Source organism: Dromiciops gliroides, chromosome 4, assembly GCF_019393635.1.
Source record: "Dromiciops gliroides isolate mDroGli1 chromosome 4, mDroGli1.pri, whole genome shotgun sequence".
NCBI classification, from domain to species: domain Eukaryota; kingdom Metazoa; phylum Chordata; class Mammalia; order Microbiotheria; family Microbiotheriidae; genus Dromiciops; species Dromiciops gliroides.
In genome coordinates this window covers 192,569,299-192,590,721 of record NC_057864.1, presented here as the reverse complement: position 1 = coordinate 192,590,721, position 21,423 = coordinate 192,569,299, and the positions used below count along the sequence as shown (strand labels likewise).

At 42.4% G+C, this 21,423-nt stretch overlaps 1 protein-coding gene across 2 annotated transcripts in view; it reads right to left on the bottom strand.

Moving 5' to 3' along the window:
- CRHR1 (corticotropin releasing hormone receptor 1) overlaps positions 1 to 21,423 on the bottom strand; it is a 103,283-nt gene that overhangs the window by 28,667 nt on the left and 53,193 nt on the right. For both annotated transcript variants that reach the window (XM_044005401.1, XM_044005402.1), the window contains one exon: positions 7,120 to 7,239. In XM_044005401.1, the coding sequence (XP_043861336.1) occupies positions 7,120 to 7,239 (120 nt within the window). The remainder of the gene's footprint in view (positions 1 to 7,119; positions 7,240 to 21,423) is intronic.

Here is a 21,423-nt window from a genome sequence, read left to right as displayed (position 1 = left end):
CAATGAGCTCCCCCTTGGCAGTCTTGGTTTTGGGTTCTCTACCCTCACACCATTCCTCCTTCCCTTTAAGAAGGAATTGTTAAGGGGGCAGCTACTTGGCACAGTGGATAAAGCACCGGCTTTGGATTCAGGAGGACCTGAGTTCAAATTTGACCTCAGACACTTGACATTTACTAGCTGTGTGACCCTGGGCAAGTCACTTAACCCTCATTGCCCCGCAAAAAAAAAAGAAAAAGAAAAAGAAAAAAAAAAGAAAAAGAAAAAGAAAAAAAAAGAAAAAGAAAAAGAAAGAAGGAGTTGTTAGTTTGATTTCTCTACAATTTCCGTTGAGGCCTCTCCACTCCCCCTTGCCTCCCTGACTCTCTCTCCAGCTGGCACCAGTCCATCCTCCTTTGCCTGAGATTCCCAGCCCCCATCCTGGAGCCCAGGGGCCAGAGGGACCCCAGCAGGAAGGGAAGGAGAGGAAAGCTGAAAGTCTTTTTTCCTCCTCCTCCTCCTGCTAGTGCTCCTCAGGTCCAGTCCCTGCTGACATTTTTCTGGATGCATTAGCAGCATTAACAGCTTAAGGAAGGAGGCTTCAGTGAGCTTCTCTTTCACAGTTCTGATTCAGGGTGGAGAAGAGTAGATGACAGATAAGCACAGCACTATTCATCACCTTCCCTCCCCTGCTTATGAATTTTCAGTGCCCATCTCTGACCTGTGAGATCACACCTCCACCCCCAGGAAGTCAGGGAAAAGAGAAAGGGTGGGAGAGATTAGGAGACAGCATTTCTGCAAACCCAGCATGGACTGCCGACCTGGGGATCAGGAAACCTGGTTAACAATCTGGGCTCTGCTACTACATAGCTATGGGACCTTAGACGAGTCTCTTCGACCTTTGATGGTCTCAGTTTCCTTATCAGTAAAATAGTGATTAATAATAACTTCACTTATCTAACAAAATTGTCATGTGGATCAAATCAGAAGGGAAATTCAAAATGCTTTGAAATCATCTGTGAGTCCGAATGCTTATTAGAGGGGGCAGGCTGGTGTGGAGACAAGACTTTGTGCTTGAAGCCAAAAGACCCAAGTTGGATCAGATACTTGCTTGTTATGTGACCTCAGGCAAGTAATTTAGCCTCTTTCAGGCTTAGTTTTCTCATCTATGAAATGGGGATGCCTGTAATTCTTGCTTTATAGAGTTCAACAAAGGTCAGATGGATAAGAAAGGAGGTTGGGATCTCAAAACAGTGGCTAGGGGGTCCCAAAAGTCTTGTTGCTGTCTTAAGCTTTAAGAGTTCTTTAATCTTTTCAGCTTTAAGAGCTTAAAACTTCACTAAAACTTTTGAGACAACCTATATATAGAAGCAATTGTTCTTACTTCAAAGATGTGAGGTGTAATGGATGAAGGGCCAGTCTTGGAGTCAAAGGGACCTGGATTCAGGTCCTGCTTCTGACACATACCAGCCCTCCAGGTAGCTATAAGTATGAATGAATTGTCGATTTATATTGGTTTAGGGAGTTCCCCACATTGATGAAACTGGAGGTCTGGGGAAAAATATTAGTATTTAGCCTTATCTGGGCTTCCGTTTCCTCCTCTAAAATGAAGATTTAGAGACTCCCTTCTAGTTTCAGAAATGTATTATTCTTTCCTCAGATCACAAAGCACCCTAGCAGAAACAAGGAAGACTTGTTCCTGAGCTAGGCCGCCTGAGGCTGGGCTCTAAACCTTCAATGACAGGGCATTCTCCTGGCCCTGAGGCATTCTTCAGGGCAGAGCAGACAGTCCTTAGGAAGTAGAATGGGGATGGGGAACTAAGGGTTCTTCTGCAATCAGAATAGGCCAGGTACCTGTCACCTGGAGGTTAAGGGATTAGGCCGTATTCTCCAGGTATTGAAGAGTCATAGATAGTGCATCAGTAACCAGCTCTAAGTGGGGATTTCCTTCAGCCTCTTCCCCACCCCCCCCCACTTCATGACACTCTATCTGCAAGGCCTGCTGTAACACCCTCCATAAGCAAAACAGGGGAAATGAATTTTTAATGTTATTTCCTAGTTCCATCAGCAACAGGCCAGGCCCCTGGGCACCACGGAGACTGGTAGCCTTGGCTCCATTCACTCCCTAAGGAGACTGGCCTCTAATTGTTAAATCAGGGGGAAATGACCCAGAGGAATAAGGCCAGGGGAACCGGGTTTTCTGAAAGGCCAGTGCAGTCAGGAGTCCAGCCTGGGAAATCTAATCCTTGTGGCTTGGGAAGGGCCATCTCCCCCACACTCTCCCCAAACCAGGGCAGCTGAGACCAGGGGCCATAGTTAAACTGAGTGAATTCTTTCTAGTGTCTCCAAAGATAGGAACCATGGCTTTTGAGAAGGCCTACAAAACATCCTGAGTCCTGGGGGAGGAGGGGAGGGAGAAAAGAAAACAATACAAATAAGCCTTGAATTCAAACCCAAGAAGAAAATTACCCCCCCTCCCCCTTCTTAATCAATGGCCCCTACTGGGCTCAAGCTGTCTCCCTCTAGTAATCATGGGAAATTGATATTTTCAGAAATCCTTCCCAAAACTTAGAAGAGCTGATGCCAAGGGTAAGAGGGAACACAGAGAGGATGCCCCGAGGTCCTCACTCAGTAATGAATTAATTATTGCTTCATTATTAGAAGTGACTCTAATAATGTTCCTGGATGTTGTTAATAGGGGTGGCATGATCCTAATCACTTTAGCTGCTAATTTTTTTAAGGGGGTGGACTAGAGGGTTGTTTCCTAACCTTTCCTTAAGATCTGCCCTATATTAGTCTTCTCTAACATCCCCGGAATGCCCTTCTGCTTCATTTCTGAATCCTGAACATCCTTCAGGGATCAGTTCAAAGTCTTTCTGCCTCTTATCAGGCCTATGCTGCCATGGGCCCTTCAATATTCTTTCAGGTGGATATTCTTCCTTATCATCATTAACTCACATTACTTCAATGCTTTTCAAGGCTTACCTTAGGAAGCCTTTCATCACAGGAACCCAGTAAGCCAAGGAGAGTTAAGTATTAATAGGCTTTCTGGAACATGAGATTTAAAGCAGGAAGATCCATTTAGACCAACGTCCTCATTTTCCAGAACAGAGAAATGACTTACCCAAGGCCATAGGGTAAGAGCCAATTTTAAAACCTAGGTGGTCAACCTAAAAACGGAACATTCTTATTCACCATGGTACTTCCCCATTCCATCCCACCCAGCACAATGCTTTATATAGAACAGGTACTCAATACATGCTAATTGACCAACTGTCAGACAGTCCCCTTGAACATCTTTAGGATCATAGCTCTAGAACCAGGAGGGACCTCAGAGGCCATCCATTCCAACAATCTTATTTTACAGATGAGGAAACTGAGGTACAATGAACTTAAATGACTTGCCCAAGGTCACACAGGTAATAAGAATCTGTGGCTGGATTTGAACCCAGGTCCTTTGGACCCAAGAGGCAGGAAGGGCTCTTTCCACTGCACCACACCTCCTTCTATTCCCTGGTATTCCTTCCTTTCTTCTTTCTTTTCTTTAATGTCTCCACTTTTCTGTGAATTAATTGTTAGGCCCAAGAGGCAGCTAGGTAACACAGTGGATAGAGCACCAAGCTTTGGAGTCAGGAGGACCTGAGTTCAAATCCCACCTTAGACACTTACTAGCTGTGTGACCCTGGGCAAGTCACTTAACCCTGGTTGCCTAAAAAAAAAATCAAGAGGCCAAAGTATGATATGTAATATGGTTTCCTTGTCCCTCTAAATGGGGGGATAATACTATTTGCACTATTTGTGAGGAGAATGCTTTGTCAGTCTGAGAGCATAATAGGAATGTATCTTACTATTGTCATCCTGGGGACACCCTACTAGGTTGTAGATGAGAAGTAAAGAAGTCTAATTAAAGCAGTCAAAAAGCTATTAGAAGAAACAGCTTCAGCCCTACCTCAGCCCCAACTTCTCAGGGAATGGGGATTATTTCCAAGGTTCTTGTGAATCCCAGAACAAGTCATCGACTTCTCCTGATTGGGCTTTCCCACTCTGACCTGATACCTTCCCTCTGATTCTGCCTTTCTCCTTTTATTCTTTTAAACCTCACTGATTATTAATATCAACATAGCTTATGTTTACACAGTGTTTTATGGGTTACAAAGCACCTCTGGGAAGGTATTCTCTTATTTGAATCTTACTGCACCTTTTAGAGTGCAGGCATTGTTAATCCCCACTTTACAGATGAGAAAACTAAGGCTCTGAAAGCCTCTCTGCAGTTCTCTGGGGTTTACCTTTCTTTCAGAGTGAGACTTACAGCTAGGTGGTGTAGTGGATGGGGTGCCAGACCTGGAGTCAAGAAGACCTGGGTTCAAATCCAGCCTCTGGCATTTTCTAGATGGGTGACCCTGGGAAAGTCATTGAACTCCTGTTGACCTCAGTTTCCTCATTTGTGGAATAGGGGTAATAATATCACCCCTTTCCAGGGGTTTTGTGAGGATCAAATGAGATAATAATTATAAAGCACTCAGTACAGGGCCTGGCATATAGTAAAGACTATATAAATGTTAGCTATTAGTATTATTATTGTTGTTGTTTAGTCATTCAGTTGTGTCGTACTCTACCTGACCCTATGAATATTGTCCATGGGGTTTTCTTGGCATAGATAAACAAATAAACTAATAAATAAATATTGAAGTATTATCATAACCTGAGTTCAAATCTAGCCTCTGACACTTAGTAGCTGTGTGACTCTGGGCAAGTCATTTAACCTCTGCTTCCCTCAGTTTCCTCATTTGTAAAATGGGGATAAGAATAGCACCTACCTCCCAGGGTTGTTGTGAGGATCATGTGAGATAACAACTATAAAACACTTAGCACAGTGCTTGGCACATAGTAAGTGCTATATAAAAATGTTAACTGTGATGATGATGTGACCTATACCCTATCTGTGACCATCAGTTCCAGGGGTCTTCACAGTTATAAGGGCCATTTATAGGTCACTAAAAAGTGATTTTTGAAACTTTTTTGAAACTCCAGAATGGGTCACCTTACCCCTTTTATACCTAAAACATTGAAAAACTGGTGATTGGTTAGAGAAGAGTAAGCAAGTGTAGCTAGAGGAGAATAATCCAAATGGCAAAGGACTTTGAGTTCATGGCCTATGAAGATTGGTTCCAGGGGATATTTACTCTGCGAAAGAGGAGGCTTAGCAGGGGCATGATAGCTGCCGTCAATTATTTGAAAAGCTGTCACATGGAACAAGGATTAGATTCATTCTGTTAGGCTCCCAAAGGCAAATTAGGAGAAATGGCTAGAAGTCAAATAGAGGCCAATTGTAGTTTACCATGAGGAATAATGGCCTAATAATTTTGTTGTTGCTGTTTTTCAGTCGTTTTCAGTCATATCCAGCTCTTTGTAACTCTATTTGGGGTTTGCTTGGCAGAGATACTAGAGGGGTTTGCCATTTCCTTCTCCAGATCGTTTGACAGATGAGGAAACTGAGGCAAAGTTAAGTGACTTGCCCAGGGTCACACAGCTAGTAAGTGTCTGAGGCTAGATTTAAACTAAGGAAGCTGAGTCTTCCTGACTCCAGTCCTGGTGTTCTTATCTACTGTGGCTCTAGGCCTAAAAATGAGAGCAGTACAAAAATGGAATGGGGGGCCTTTGGAGAAAATTGGTTCTCTTCCATGGAAGGCCTTCAGGCAGAGACTGGGTAAACATTTCCAGATATGCTTTGGGCTAAATGACCTTGAACCACTCTTCCAACTGTGGCATTCTATGATTTCATCATTTGCCCAAGGTCATGTGGCTAGTAAGTGAAGGTGAGACAGGAACTCAGGGTCTTAATTCAATGTAAGACAAAAATGTCTCCACTTTTTCCCTAGACCACGGGTTCTCAACTTGGGGAATGTGATTTAAAAATACATATATTTTCATAACTATATTTAAAAATAATTGGTTTTCTTTGTAATGGTAGGTATTTATTTTGTTCATTTAAAAAAATATTCCTGGGAGGGGTCACCAGACTGCCAAAAGTGTCCATGACACAAAGGGGTCCTTATAATGAACCTAAACCCTGCAATGGCTTATGAGAGAGCTGTATACTTTACCCCAACTAAAGGAGGCGTTGGGGGAGCCCAGTCAAAAATCCCAGGCTTGGGTTAAGGTCCCCCTCCCATGGCAGCCAGGAAACCTGACCCCCAGGACTCTGTGCTCCAGACCTCAGTTTTATCCTTGATGTGGCTTTCACTCTGTTGTCCTGCAGCTACTGCTCTATAGATAGACATGGCCCGTGCCATTTGGAGAGATACAAGCAAATTAATTCTGAGAGAAACAGGTGGCAGAACAATACACCATCAACTCCAGCAAGGACCTGTAAAGCCCTGAGGCTTGGGGCCACAGAGGAGAGAGTCAGGGGCCTCAAGCATCAGGTGTCAGAGATGGCCCTGTGCCAATCTACCCTTCCCTCTTCACCCATAGATGGAAAATAATAACAGCTGACATTAATAAAGGGCTCAGGGATTTACAAAGCGCCTTCCTCACAAGGACCCTCTAACATAAGGTATTGAGTGCTGGTATTGTTATCCTCACTTTGTAGCTAAGGAAACCAAATCTGAGAAGTCAGAGGGTCATTGGGTTTTTGAGAAGTTGGAGGCCAGCTAGTCCAACACCTTCATTTTTACAGATAAGGAAACTGAGGCCAAGGTGAGTGAAGTGTCTTGCTCAAGGTCACAGAGGGATTAAGCACCAGAGATTGAATTCAAACCCAGGTTTTCTGACTCTATCTGGTATTACTGCTTTCCTTTTCCCCTCCTTCTTTTAATTTCCCTACCTACTTTAGTGTACAGACTGGTGGACTCAAGTGGTGGGAGATCACAAAGTCACGTGGCTAGTAAATTATAAAACTGACATTCGAATTCAGGTCTTCAGGCCTTGAGTCACTTCTGACTCAAATCCAAGTCTTCTGACTGTAAGTGTAATTGGGAGGCATCAAGGCTCCTGATGTGGCCCCAGGACTCTGGGGTCTCTTTTTCAGCATAATGCACTATATGTCCCTCCACCTGTCATTGTCCCACCCTCCCTCCTCACAGGGAATAAGTTTCTCTATTTATTTCCCTACTACCTCATTTCCCCAAAGCAGGACCTTACTTGTTGTATTATAGCGGACTCCATAGAAGTAGGCAGGACAGGGCCGTACCACAAGCTGGCCAGCTGCACTCCGAGGCCAGCAGGTCCCAATGAGGTCAATGGATGAATTGCACTGGATTCCTGGGAGAAGAAAGGGAAAGGGAGACACAGAGACACAGAGAGAGACACACACAGAGACAGAGAGACAGAGACAGAGAGAAAATGAATGAGGTAGACCCTAATCTTCCCCTCACTGCCCCCCAGTCCTCTTATGTCCAAAGAGGGTAGAATAACCAATAGTACCTTTCACACTCTATCCCCAATCTGCCCTTCCTCCCCAACACACTCCTCCTCAGCAACCAGGAAAGACCCTAAAGGAAAACATCAAGGTGGGAAAAAACAAATCTTATCCAGAGGAGGAAAGAAAGGATACTGACTGGGCTAGAGCAAGGAAGCTGAGTAGAACAGATTTGGGGGTTAAGAATCTGGTGTGTGTGTGTGTGTGTGTGTGTGTGTGTGTGAGTGAGTGTGTGTCAGTGTGCGTGTTGAGCAGAACCAGGAGTACATTGTGCACAGTCACAGCAACATTGTACAAGGATCAACTGTGAATGACTTCTGCTATTCTCAGCAATACAATGATCCGAGACATTTCCAAAGGACTCATGATGGAAAATGCTATTCACATTCAGGAAAGAACTGATGGAGTCTGAAGGCAAATTGAGGCATACTATTTTTACTTTATTTTTTAATGTTTTTTTCTTTTGGTGTGTTTCTTCTTCCATAACCTGGCTAATATGTAAGCATGTTTTACATGATTGCACATATATAACCTATATCAAATTGCTTACCCTCATAGGGAGGGGGCAGGTAGGGAAGAGAAAGAAAAAATTTGGAACTCAAAATTTTTACAAAATGAATGTTACAATTTGTCTTTACATGTAACTGGAAAAAATAAAATAGTATTTTTAAAAAAATGAATGTGTATGTTGTGGGGAGGCATTGTGCACTCAAGGGAGGGACTTAAATGCCAAGTTACAGAGTACAAATTTAACATGAGTGGCCATAGGAAGGCATTTGTGTTCTGGAGCAGGGGAGAGACAAGGAAACTGAGGTGGTAAATCTTTCCAGGTTAAAGGGAATAATTAAAAGTTGTTAAGATCTTCTGCTGTCATTTTAGAGGAAGGTTGAGCCTTTCCCTAGGCAGCAAGCTCTATAGCTTGAGGCCATTCCACCCCCCCCACCTCCTTTCAACCTTCTAGCTGGCAGGTGGAGCCCAGTAATATACGGGTGTGATTTGTGCTCCTGGTAGCTTTATGCAAGTCCAGATCCCCTTGGCTCCAGGCCCAAATTTACATAACCCCTTCATAGGGAAAATAGATCTATCTCTGCCAATGCATATCTACATAAAAATGACTAAACTTTCAGTCAGGCGATAGCACTGATCTAGTTCCTGGGGTATCTTCACAGAGCACTGTACTAAGTACCACAGGGGAACATGTCACCCAGGGAACAATAATAGCACATGTTAATACTCAGAGGCCTACAAAAGATGAGCAGTGGGGTACTATTAGTCCTATTTTACAGATGAGAATGGAAGCTGAGCACCAACCAAAGGGCAATGGAGAGGCTTGGTCAAGATGGTCATGAATAATGCACAAAACATTCCAAACAAGAAACAACAAAGCAGAATCAGTGTAAAGGATGCCATCTGAGAAATATATGATCAAAAGAAGATGGGATTGTCTGGTATGTCTTGAGAGTAAGCAATAGCCAATGGGAAACCAGTATACTCCAGTGATATCCTTAAGATAGCAGAATTACTTGAGGAAAGCCTTCAGGATATTGGGTCAACCGTGTCAACTTTGTTGTTATCTTTTAGTCATCTTCAGTTGTGTCTGACTCTTTGTGACCCCTTTTGGGGTTTTCTTGGCAAAGATACTGGAACGGTTGGCAATTTCCTTCTCCAGTTCATTTTTTTTTTCGTTAACAGATGAGGAAACTGAGACAAAAAGCAACTTCCTCAGGGTCACACAGCTATTAAATGTCTGGGGCCAGATTTGAATTTAGGTCTTCCTGTTTCCAGGCCCAGCACTCTATCTACTGTGCCACCTAGCTGCACCCATGGGAAGTCAAACATCAGAGTCCTAAAGAATGCATGGAATAGTCACATCAGGGAGGTTGATGTGGGATAGCAAGGTCACAGATGCACTGGAGAATGAGAGCACAAATGAGAAGTAATGTGATTTGTCTAAGGTCATTCATTATTTCTTTTTTTTCTTTTTTTTTTTGTGGGGCAATGAGGGCTAAGTGACTTGCCCAAGGTCACACAGCTAGTAAGTGCCAGGTGTCTGAGGCTGGGCTTGAACTTGGGTCCTCCTGAATCCAGGGCTGGTGCTTTATCCACTGCACCACCTAGCTGCCCCCCCACTCATTTATTCAGTGGTATAGCTGGGACTTTAATGTTAGTCTTCTGAAAGAGGGATAGTCCTTTGACTTCAGAGTTGGGAATGGAATTCCAGTGAGAGGCTGGAGATGAGCTAACAGCTTGGTTCCCCATTCCAGTGCTGGCCTGGACACAGCTGCATTACTCGAATCTGTCTAGTTATGACCCCACCTGCTTAAGATGCAAACACCACCCCAGTCAAGCACCAGAGCTTATTTAGTAAAGGTCAGTTGCTAACACCCAGGGACTGGCATAGAGACAGATTAACATGTGTGGAGGAGTCAGGAGTAAATGAGGGGAAAGCAGCTACTTCAGTGTTAATGACCAGCCCTTGCTCTTGGGCTCTGTTCAAGACCGTATCTCAATCATTTTTCCTAAATTAGCCCTTCCCAACTAGGGAAACAGCACTGGTTTACGTTGGCTTCCTTTCTGGGCTGGGCTCAGGACAGCTCTAAGCAACACTTGTATCACATTAGTTTTTATACTCTAATCAAAGCTATTCATAGGACACAGAAAATCAGGGCTGGAGGGGGTGAGTCCTCTGAGCCAAGTGGTTTCACTGACAGAAAATTATAAGATCATTTAAGGATGTCTAAGTGCCAGCTTATTGGGAACAACACATCAATCAGGTTTTTGCAAAAGTGGGATTCCCTTCATTTCCAAGGATTAGGCCAGGTAGGGGAGACCAACCTCCTCAGCTCTTTCTCACTCCTTAGATACGGTATCTACTCTGGGTAGGGGCAGTCTACAGTGCTTTGCCAATAGTAGCACCGAACCAAAGGTGTTAATGATTAGGGTATGGTGAGAAGAACACTGGAAATGAATTGAAAAAAGGCTTTAGCTCAAATCTTGGCTCTGACACTTACTGGCTGTGGGACTAGAGCAAATCATTTTACTTCTTTGAGACTCAGTTTCTTCATCTATAAAGTAAAGATAAAAACATGCCTATCTGACAGAGCTCTTGTGAGATCAAATGAGATAACACGGTAGATTGATAATGACATGGGTAGAGAGATAGTTTCTCTGGATGGATGGATAGATGGAAAGATGGATGGACAGACAGACAGACAAATAGATAGGAGCCAGACAGACATAGGGATAGATTAGATAGATATGTGACCCCAGCTTCAATAACCTTTGCAATAGAGATTACGGATATAGTTACTATATCTTTAAAGGGGAATATACTCCCCAAAGAGATCATAGAAAGAGAAAAAGGACCCATATGTATAAAAATATTTATATCAGTTCTTTTTGCAATGGCAAAGCACTGGAAACTGAGGAGATATCCATCAATTGGTGATGATTGAATAAATTATAGTATATTAATGTATGGAATACTATTGTGCTATTAGAAATGATGGAGAGGATGGTTTTAGAAAAACCTGGAAAGACTTGTATGAACTGATGCAAAGTGAAATGAGAAGAACCAGAACAATTTATATAGTAACAGAATATTGTAAGGATAATTAACTCTAAAAGACTTCTCTTTCTGATCAACATGATGACCAATCACAATTCTAAAGGACTTGTGATAAAACATACTATCCACCTTCAGATAGAGAACTAATGGTCTTAACATGCAGACTGAAACATATTTTCTTTTCTTTATTTCTTTTCCTTCATTCCTTCCTCCTTCCCTTCCTCCCTCCCTCTCCTTCCTTCCTTCCTTCCTTCCTCCCTCCCTCTCTTTTCTTTCCTTCTCTCTCTCTCTCTCTCTCTCTCTCTCTCTCTCTCTCTCTCTCTCTCTCTCTCTCCCTTCCTTCCTTCCTTCCTTGGAGTATGACAAATGTGGGCATTGTTTTGCATGACTAAACATATTTGTACTAGGTTTGGATTTTTTTTTTTGCCTTTTCAATGAGCAGGGGAGAGAGAGAATTTGGGACTAAAATTAAAATAAAATTGAATTTTAAAAAAGTTAGTACCCTGGAAAAACAAAAAATCAAGAATATCCAGGGAAATAATGAAAAAAAATTCACAGGAAGGTGGGTTAGCGGTACCAAACCTGGAGCTTTACTATAAAGCAGCAGTCATCAAAACTATCTGGTACTGGCTAAAAAATAGAGTGGTAGATCAATGGAATAGGCTAGGCTCAGGAAATTCAGTAGTAAATGACACTAGTAATGTAGTGTTTGATAAACCCAAAGACTCCAGCTTCTGGGATAGGAACTCAGTATTTGACAAAAACTGCTGGGAAAACTGGAAGATAGTATGGCATAAATTAGGCATAGACCAACATCTTATACCTTATACTAAAATAAGGTCAAAATGGATACATGATTTAGACATAAGAGGTGATACCATAGGTAAATTAGGAGAGAAAGGAATAGTGTACCTATCAGATCTTTGGAAAGGAGAACAGTTTTTGACCAAACAAGAGATAGAGTATATTATAAAATGCAAAATGGATGACTTTGATTACATTAAATTAAAAAATTTTTGTACAAACAGAAGCAATGTATCCAAAATTGGAAGGGAGGCAGAAAACTGGGAAACAATTTTTGAGGCCAGTGCTTCTGATAAAGGCCTCATCTCTAAAATATATAGGGAATTAAATCAAATTTATAAGAATCCAAGTCATTCCCCAATTGAGAAATGGTCAAAGGATATGAACAGGCAGTTTTCTGATGAAGAAACCAAAGTTATCTATTCCCATATGAAAAAATGCTCTAAATCTCTAATGATTAGAGAGATGCAAATTAAAACAACTCTGAGGTACCACCTGACACCTATCAGATTGGCTAAAATGACAAAAAAGGAAGATAATAAATGTTGGAGAGGCTGTGGGAAAATTGGAACACTAATGCATTGTTGGTGGAGCTGTGAGCTGATCCAACCATTCTGGAGAGCAATTTGGAATTATGCCCAAAGGGCAATAAAGCTGTGCATACCCTTTGACCCAGCAATTCCACTTTTAGGTCTTTTGCCCAAAGAGATCATGGAAGGGGGAAAGGGACCCACATGTACAAAAATATTTATAGCTGCTCTTTACGTGGTAGCAAGGAATTGGAAGTTGAGGGAGTGCCCATCAATTGGGGAATGGCTGGACAAGTTGTGGTATATGAATACAATGGAATACTATTGTGCTGTAAGAAACGATGAGCAGGAGAAGTTCAGAGAAACCTGGAGGGTCTTGCATGGGCTGATGATGAGTGAGATGAGCAGAACCAGAAGAACATTGTACACAGTATCAACATTGAGTGTTGACCTACTGTGATGGACTATATTCTTCTCACCAATGCAATGGTACAGAAGAGTTCCAGGGAACTCATGATAGAAGAGGAAAAAAAGAAAGAAAGAACTGTGGAGTATAGATGCTGATTGAACCATATTATTTCTTTTGTTTTGGGTGCTGTTGTTTTTTTTTTCTATTTTGAGGTTTTGCATCACTGCTCTGATTTTTTCTCTTGTAACAGGATTAATGCAGAAATAGGATTAATGTTATTATGTGTATATATATATGTGTGTGTATATATCTATATCTATATCTATAGAGATATATAGATATAACCTATATCAGATTACCTGCTGTCTAGGGGAGGGGGGAAGAAAAATCTGAAATTGTAAAGCTTGTATAAACAAAAGTTGAGAACGATCTTTACATGTAACGGAAAAAATAAAATACCTTATACATTAAAAAAAAAAGTTAGTACCCATTCTTTCACTAACAGAGTGCAGACTCTATGTATTTGTGGGAGAGTGGACCTCTGATTTTGGGGAAAATGGTTTGTAATTATTGTATTGTGATACCATTTAGGTAATTGTATTTGCTAAAGAAAAAAAGGGACTAACTTTGTGAAGCTGAACTTGATTACTATCGTAGAAAAGCTGTTAATGATAGTTGGAGAGAAACTGAGTGAAACAAAAAAAACTAAGAGAACTTTTTTCTTGAGAGAACTCTTGTGAAGAAATACCATGAAGAGAATCCTTGAGAAGAGACTTCATTGGCATCTTGAGAGAACTAAATGGTAGGTCTATGTTTCCAGAATTGAAAAGTCAATAGTAATAATGGTTAGAGATGACTCTGGCTGTGATCTTTCTTAGATGTAAACAATTATTTATATCATCATTTTATTGTTTGTTGCATTGTTTATAAATTGTATCACCAGTAACCTTATGATTACTTAAGACTAGATAATTATAGAGATGAATAAAAGTTTGTGGAGGGGGCAGTTAGGTGGTACACTAGATAAAGCACTGACCCTGGATTCATGAAGACCTGAGTTCAAATCCGGCCTCAGACACTTGACACTTACTAGCTGTGTAACCCTGGGCAAGTCACTTAACCCTCATTGCCCCTAAAAAAAAGTTTGTGGGAAAAGAGATCTCTCTGGTTTATTTAATAAATAGTATTTAAACTTCTGGGTAGGGCCCAGAGCTGGTTGATTAATGAGAAATATCTTTCAGTTTTAGGAATTTATAAGAAAATATAGAGACATACTCCTTGATTGCCTTTGAACCCAAGGTGGAAATGAATAAGGAAAATGTGTCAGTAGATAGGCTGGCAGAGAAGAGAACAGTTGGCACTGATCATTCAGTGTACTGGCATTTTGGAAATAGCTAAATTTCTGATACTGCCAGAAACTAACTATAATGATGGAAACTTCAGGTCAGGTAGGAGTGGAGGAAACCTCAGCAAGGTACATATTTGGGGGGCAGGTGGAGTCTATTAGTACTCCTAACCCTCATGATATGTGCACTGCTTTACCTCCTCATCTATGCAGTAGGTCAGTCAGGCTTGCATAGAATAAAAAAAAGCATAACTTCAGAGCTAAGAACATAAGACATCATGAGAAAGGAATAGCTAAGTCACAGCAAACAAGTAGTTCTCTGGTTTCTCCCTATAGGTCTCTATAAAGAGGCTCCATATTGGGGCAGCTACGTGGCACAGTGGATAAGGCATTGGCCCTGGATTCAGGAGGACCTGAGTTCAAATCCAGCCTCAGACACTTTACATGTTCTAGCTGTGTGACCCTGGGCAAGTCACTTAACCCTCATTACCCTGCCCCCCCCCCAAAAAAAGAGGCTCCCTAGCTTCTCTTAGTTGCCTTATTCTTCTGGACTATAAGATGTTTTTCTTTATGTTTGACAGCATTTTCTTCTGCTTTAACCTAAGTCAATTTCCTCTTAGACATTCCCCTGTGGACATGGAGAACAACTTCTCACAACCTCATAAAAACCCAAATGCTGACTTGAAGACATTAAGTCATTCTGGAGCCTTCTTGTATCCACATTAGCCAACCTTCTGTCTCAGTCTGACCTCTGGGTACCATCAGGTTCAGCTATCACCAAATCCCCTTCTGGGGAAGTCAAATAGCAAAGCAGGAGCAATCACCAACTACAGGCCTAGGGCTTGGTAGCAAGCAGGACTGGACAGGGTGATTAATTAGTTTCTTTTTTTTCCAGGGCAATGAGGGTTAAGTGACTTGTCCAGGGTCACACAGCTAGTGTCAAGTGTCTGAGGCCGGATTTGAACTCAGGTCCTCCTGAATCCAGGGCTGGTGCTTTATCCACTGTGCCATCTAGCTGCCCCCAATTAATTAGTTTCTCTGTCTGCCTTTTCAGAAAGAGGACACCAGAAAACATCTAGATATCTTGGGCAAGACTAAACCAAGAACCTGCTAGGATAGGTTGGACACATATCCACAATTGGTCCAGGGATCTGGAGGTGTGTGTGCATTAATCAATATTTGCCTGTCTTGAGGAAAGAAGTGAATATTGGGCATCAATCTGGCTGATTGGGCCTTGACCCCAATCACAGGATCATTGAATCACAGATAGGTGAAGATAGAAGGGACTTCAGAAGAGCATGGAAGCCATCTAATTTTATAGAGAGCCAAATGATCCTTCCTTTTTATTCCTAATATCTAGCCCCTTTTTCTTGTTTTGATCTTTTTTTTCCTGTCTCTTTCCTGGTTTTTCCACAAAGGTCATTTGCGTTTGTTCCCTTCCATCCCTATTGCAGACTTGCAAGAAATATGGAGGTGACAGGGGGAAATGAGATGCCAACATTGTTTTTTTGACCTTTACATTTGGATTCTAGAAAATCCTTTAGGGAATATCTGCATGAGAGATTGGGAGGGTGAGAGGGACAGAGGAATGAATGCTAAGTAGAGCCAATGAATAGAAAATCTATCTTCTCCGCCTCTATCTGATAGTGTCCACAGTTCCTACTGGACAATGCAGAAGGTGCCAGGAATGGGAAAAGCAAATCTTATATCTGTAAGGGGATTGGGGGGTGGGTTCCCTGGCACAAGTCCATGGTGGATGGAAGGTAATGATGTATGACCTTGGCCATGTCACTTCTCTTTGGACCTCAACTTTTCTATAAAATGAAAGGGGGGCAGTTAGGTGGCGCAGTGGATAAAGCACCAGCCCTGGATTCAGGAGGACCTGAGTTCAAATCCGACCTCAGACATTTGACACTTATTAGCTGTGTGACCCTGGGCAAGTCACCTAACCCTCATTGCCCTGCAAAAAAAGGAAGAAAATGAAATAGTTTATTTAGGTAACCCCAAAGATCTTTTCAGCTGCAAGTCTATATGTATAGTACTTATTGAGGAAAGGTGGGTGAAACCAGAAAAGCAATGAATGTGATGTATGTGACCACAGAAAAGGAAGTACCAATCAGAAGTGGCAGCTGGGATTAGCTTTTTGAATGTGAAAAAATATAGAAGTTGTAGTTTAGCAACAAGGGAGAAAAATGGAGAGAGGGACAGAAAGCTGAGAAAGAAGGGAGGGCATGGGGTCTGTAAGTGTTTTGGATGACATTGTTATGAGGTACAGGAAGTTGAAATCTACCTCTGTCTTGCAGGATGTCTGATTACCTCACTGTTGTCCTTCTCACCCCATTCATACCCCACCTAGTAAACATCCTGGGATGCAGCTCCTGGCTAACTCAGCACCTTCCATTAGGAAGGGTTCCCTTTAATGAGCCCTCTGGGCAGACCACTGCAGCTGCTTGCAGTTCATACAGAAGGATTTCAAAATATTGCGCATAAACACATCAACCATCTACTGACTTTCTCTTCTCTGGGCAGCCTAAAGCCTGTTCCCTTGACAGAATAGGGAGTTGGGAGAGATGGAGAGACCTTCAGAAGGGTGGGTACTTGCTGATTAGGCAGTGGGCAGAGCCAGGAGCCAGCTCAGTGGTATCATCTGAACAGTGCATAACACAGGGCTGTAAGAAAGAAAGGAGTTCATAGAGGGGTGGGGACTGAGACTACAAAGGAGTGGGGTGGAAGAAAGGTAGGGAAGAAGAAAAGAAGGAAGAAAGGAGAGAAGGAGGGGAGAAAGTAGGGAAGAAATGAAAGAAGGAAGGAAGGAAGGAAGGAAGGAAGGAAGGAAGGAAGGAAGGAAGGAAGGAAGGAAGGAAGGAAGGAAGGAAGGAAGGAAGGAAGGAAGGAAGGAAGGAAGGAAGGAAGGATGGGAGGGAAAGAGGAAGGAGAAAGGTAGTAGGAGGAAATGAGGAAGGAAGGAAAGAAGGAAGGGAAGAAGAAAAGAGGGAAGAGAGGAAAGGAAGAAAGGGAAGAAAAAGGAAGGAAGGGAAGAAGAAGGGAATAATGAAGGAAAGGAGAAAGGAGGAAAAGAATGAGGGAAAGGGGGGAGAAAGGAGAGAGGAAATGAAGAAAGGAAGGAAAGAAAGAAGGAAGGAAGGAATTAAAGTTAGAGGGAAGAGGGTAAAGGAGGAGGAAAAGCAGAGGAAAGGAAAAGGCATATAGGAAAAAAAGAGGAGGAGAAGGAGAAAGAAATTGTGAGAGAGAGAGATGAAAAGGTTGAGTGAGATGAAAGAGCTATATAGGGAGACAAAGAGAGACCCATGACTTCTAAGACTAGCTGCAGAGACAGAAGAGCCAAAATTGCTCTGCCTGCTAGATAGAGAGGATGTGGGTTGGGGGAGGGGCAGAGCAAGCAGGGGACTGATCACGTACACCTGAAGATCTCTGGGGCAAAGCTAACACCCTTCTCCACCCAGGAACTGCAGGGTTCCACTGTTTGTCTGGAAATGCCTTGGAAAACAGGGCAAAGTCCTATTGTAACAAATATACATTTTTTCCCCTCACTCCCAAGCCAAAGGGACTGTGATGGGGACTTCAGTTTTGTTTTTGTTTTCATATTGGTCTGGCTTTAAAAGAAAGGGAGCAGCTAGGTGGCACAGTGGATAAAGCACCGGCCCTGGATTTTTAGGATCTGAGTTCAAATCCAGCCTCAGACACTTGACACTTACTAGCTGTGTGACCCTGGGCAAGTCACTTAACCCTCATTGCTACCCCCCCAAAAAAGATTTCGGAATGAAGCTAAAACAACTTTGCAAATTAGCCTCCCAAACTTAGCATCCCACAACACTCACTAGGCAGGAGCCTCCTCCACTAACCCCACTCCCAAACCTCATCCCTGCCAAAGGGCAGATATATTATGTCCAATTAAGCCTTTCCCAGGGACCTGCTGCTGTTTCAAAGAAGACCTGCTCACACTCAGCTAGTTCCAGTAAGGTAAGCCTGTGGTAATCAGGCCCCAAATCAACATGACCTTCCCGACTTTCTTTCTCTTTGGTACTCTTTGATCTAGCCTCTTAGAGTCTGACTATTCTCAGTTCCTCACATATGATACTCCATCTCCCATCTCCATGCCCTTCATTGGCTATCCCTCATGCCTGGAATGCTCTCTCTCCTTATATCTGCCTCTTAGAGTCCTCTTCCTTCAATATGAAGTTCAAAAATCATATTCTACATGAAGCCTTTCCTGATGCCTCCAACTGAGAGTGTCCTCCCTCTCAACCATTATATGGAGTACCTCCATCTCAAACTACCTTGTATTTTGATTTCATATATTTTCATTAACTTTATATTTATGCTGAAAACATTTTAACGTTATCTCTCCCAATAAGTTCATTGTGACTAGGGATTATTTTATCCTTAGAATTTGTATTCCCATCATCTAGCAAAATGCCTGGCACATTTGGTTGTTCTTCAGTTGTTTTAGTTGTATCTGACTCTTCATGACCCCATTTGGGGTTTTTTTTGAATAGATACTGGAGTGGTTTGCCATTTCCTTCTCCAGATGAGAAAAATGAAGCAAACAGAGTCAAGTGACTTGCCCAGGGTTACACAGCTAATAAGTGTCTTAGGCCAGATTTGAACTCAGGAAGATGAGTCTTCCTGACTTCAGACATGCCACTCTATGGACTATACTACTTAGCTGCCCTGGCCTGACACATAGTAGGTACTTAATAAATGCTTGTTGATTTATTGCTTGATTGGCTCCTCCCCCCTGATATTCAGTGTCATATCAGGTGGCAACAAAGAGCCCTAGTCACTGAATGCCCAAGTGAGTTATGCTCAGACTACCTTAATCCATGGTCAGGTATGTAGTGTGGTAGATAGAGCGCCAAGCCTGAAGTTGCGAAGACTGATCTTCATAAGTTCAAATCTGGCCTCAGTTTCCTCATTTGTAAAATCAACTGGACAAGGAAATGGCAAACTACTCCAGTGTCTCTGTCCATAAAACCCTAAATGGAGTCATGAAGCACCGGACACAACTGAAACTACTAAACAACAACAACCCTAATCCATACCAACTGGGGGAGAACTAAATTGAATTGTTGAAAAGTTTTAATTTGATAATAATATTTTTAAATTAATTCAGTTTTATAACTTTTTGGAGTGCAAAGTAGTTTAAAGTAATGCCTGCTAGGGTAGAGAAGAAGCACTTGAAAGTGGCACCTTTACTACTTGCTGCAAAAGTTATAAGAAAGCTTTTAGTACATTATATGTGACATAGTCCCACTTCAATTTTGTTTATCAGTGTAATTTGTGGGTGTTAGCCCCTTTTCTTCATATAGAGTACAAAGGAAAGCATCTGCCCCATGCTGTCATGGATTCCAAACCCATAAGAACAGAAGGAATGAATGATTTCCTCCCTATATTTGGTCCTCCTTCTATCCCAAGCTCCAAGATGGGAGGTGGTTTTGGTTTAAACACACAAAATTTTTGTAAAATTTTAAAAAATTAATTAAAATTTTTTTAAAAAACAGTTAAGCTGAAAGATTCCCAGAGCTTCAGAGTTTCAGAAAGCCAATTATACTAGTTTTTTGTCTTCAAACTCAAGGTTGGTCCTAACCTATCTAGATATATGTCCTACTGTGACCAATGGCAGGGGGATAAGGCAACAAGATACCTATGCCCCATCACCTGGATGGTAATAGAAGCAACATGGAGGCCAAGAAATATCCTAATCCATCTCCTTCTTCTTTTTTTTTCTTTTTAGTGAGGCAATTGGGGTTAAATGACTTGCCCAGGGTCACACAGCTAGTAAGTGTTAAGTGTCTGAGGCAGGATTTGAACTCAGGTACTCCTGACTCCAGGGCCAGTGCTCTATCCACTGCACCACCTAGCTGCCCCCAATCCATCTCCTTCTGATCCTCTGCTTGAATTTTCTCCAAGACTTAAAATGGTCTTGCCCTACTTCAAGTCTCCAGAGGGTCTTCTGTGCAATTTTAAAAAAATCATTCCACCAAAAACAATGTGTACATCCATAAGTCAAGCAGGAAAAATCCACCATCCATAGCTAATCCCCAGGACACCTGCAGTGAGGGTTCCTTTACTCTCTAATAGCCTTGCAACCCCAAGAGAATGGGCCAGATCCAATCCTACCTGGCATTTAACTCCCTCACGGTTGGATACTCAGGAAATGCTGCAGACTGAAATATTAGTGCGACTGTTTTGAATTAGTCTTGGGACCTCAGGAAGTCATCTCCTTATAATGTGGCGCTGTGAATCTGAGCAGTAGGGCAGGACCACAGCGCCCAGAAATTCTGAGTTAGACTTTTGTCTGCTCCCTGCAGGCAGGGACTGTATACCATCAGTATTCTATTCCATACATAGCATGGGGTGAGTGCTCAATCAGAGTTGGCCAAGAGCAACAGCAAAGTGGGAGGGCAATGACAGTGAGAGAGGAGAAGGGGGACAGTTTAATGACCTATATCCAAGCTGCCTCTCATTCATCGTCTCCCAGTATGGAATTTCTGGTCACACCAAAGGTCACAGAGAGGGATTGCTAATTCTAGTCCCACATTTTTGCCCTTAGCTGTCACTCATCTGTCAGCAGGAAATGCTGGTGGGTACAGAGTGTTCAGGAAAGGGAGTGAGAGGGCTAGGTGAGTGACCTTTAACTATGACAATATATAAAGTAGATGAAGGGGGAACTCTGGTTCTATCTCTAGGTTCTTTGGGCACAGGGAGTCTCTTCTTCACTATCCTACTTCCTGAGGTTCTTTGGTGATCAAACTGAACCATTCGTTACCCTAGAAACCATCTCAACCACTACCATTCTCAGGGGGTAGTGAATTGGGAAGAATGTCCAGAGAGTTCCTTCCCTTAGTTGACAAGGTCATCATCTCAGTAAGGACAGACTGGGCCCTCTGGATACAAATCTATTCTACAGTCAAGATAACTGGACCTGATTGGTTTAGACAGAAGAAGGCAGAGAGTTGGACCTAATGACTTCCCAAGGTCCTTCCCCAATTTAATGAGGTATTAATCTGCAGAGGAAGCATGAGGTAGTGGGTAGATCAGTGTGATGAGTCAGTAAGACCTGAGTTCAAATCCTGTATCTCATACTAAGCTGAGCACTATATTTTCCCCTTTCTTGGTGTAAACAATTCCATCTTAGACTAAGCCTTCCTTTCAGTGTTAAACAGGAAGCCACGTCTAACCCATGTATTTTTGTCTCCTTTTACCCCAGTTTGTAGGCAAGGATGAACGAAACAGAGAGTCCACTCTGACTTGGCCCCTTGAGACCAACAACAGACCAGCAAATTAAAAAGTCTTTTTTCCTTCTCTTGAAAAACTGTCCCAACCGAGCCCAAGGCCAATGGCTGACCA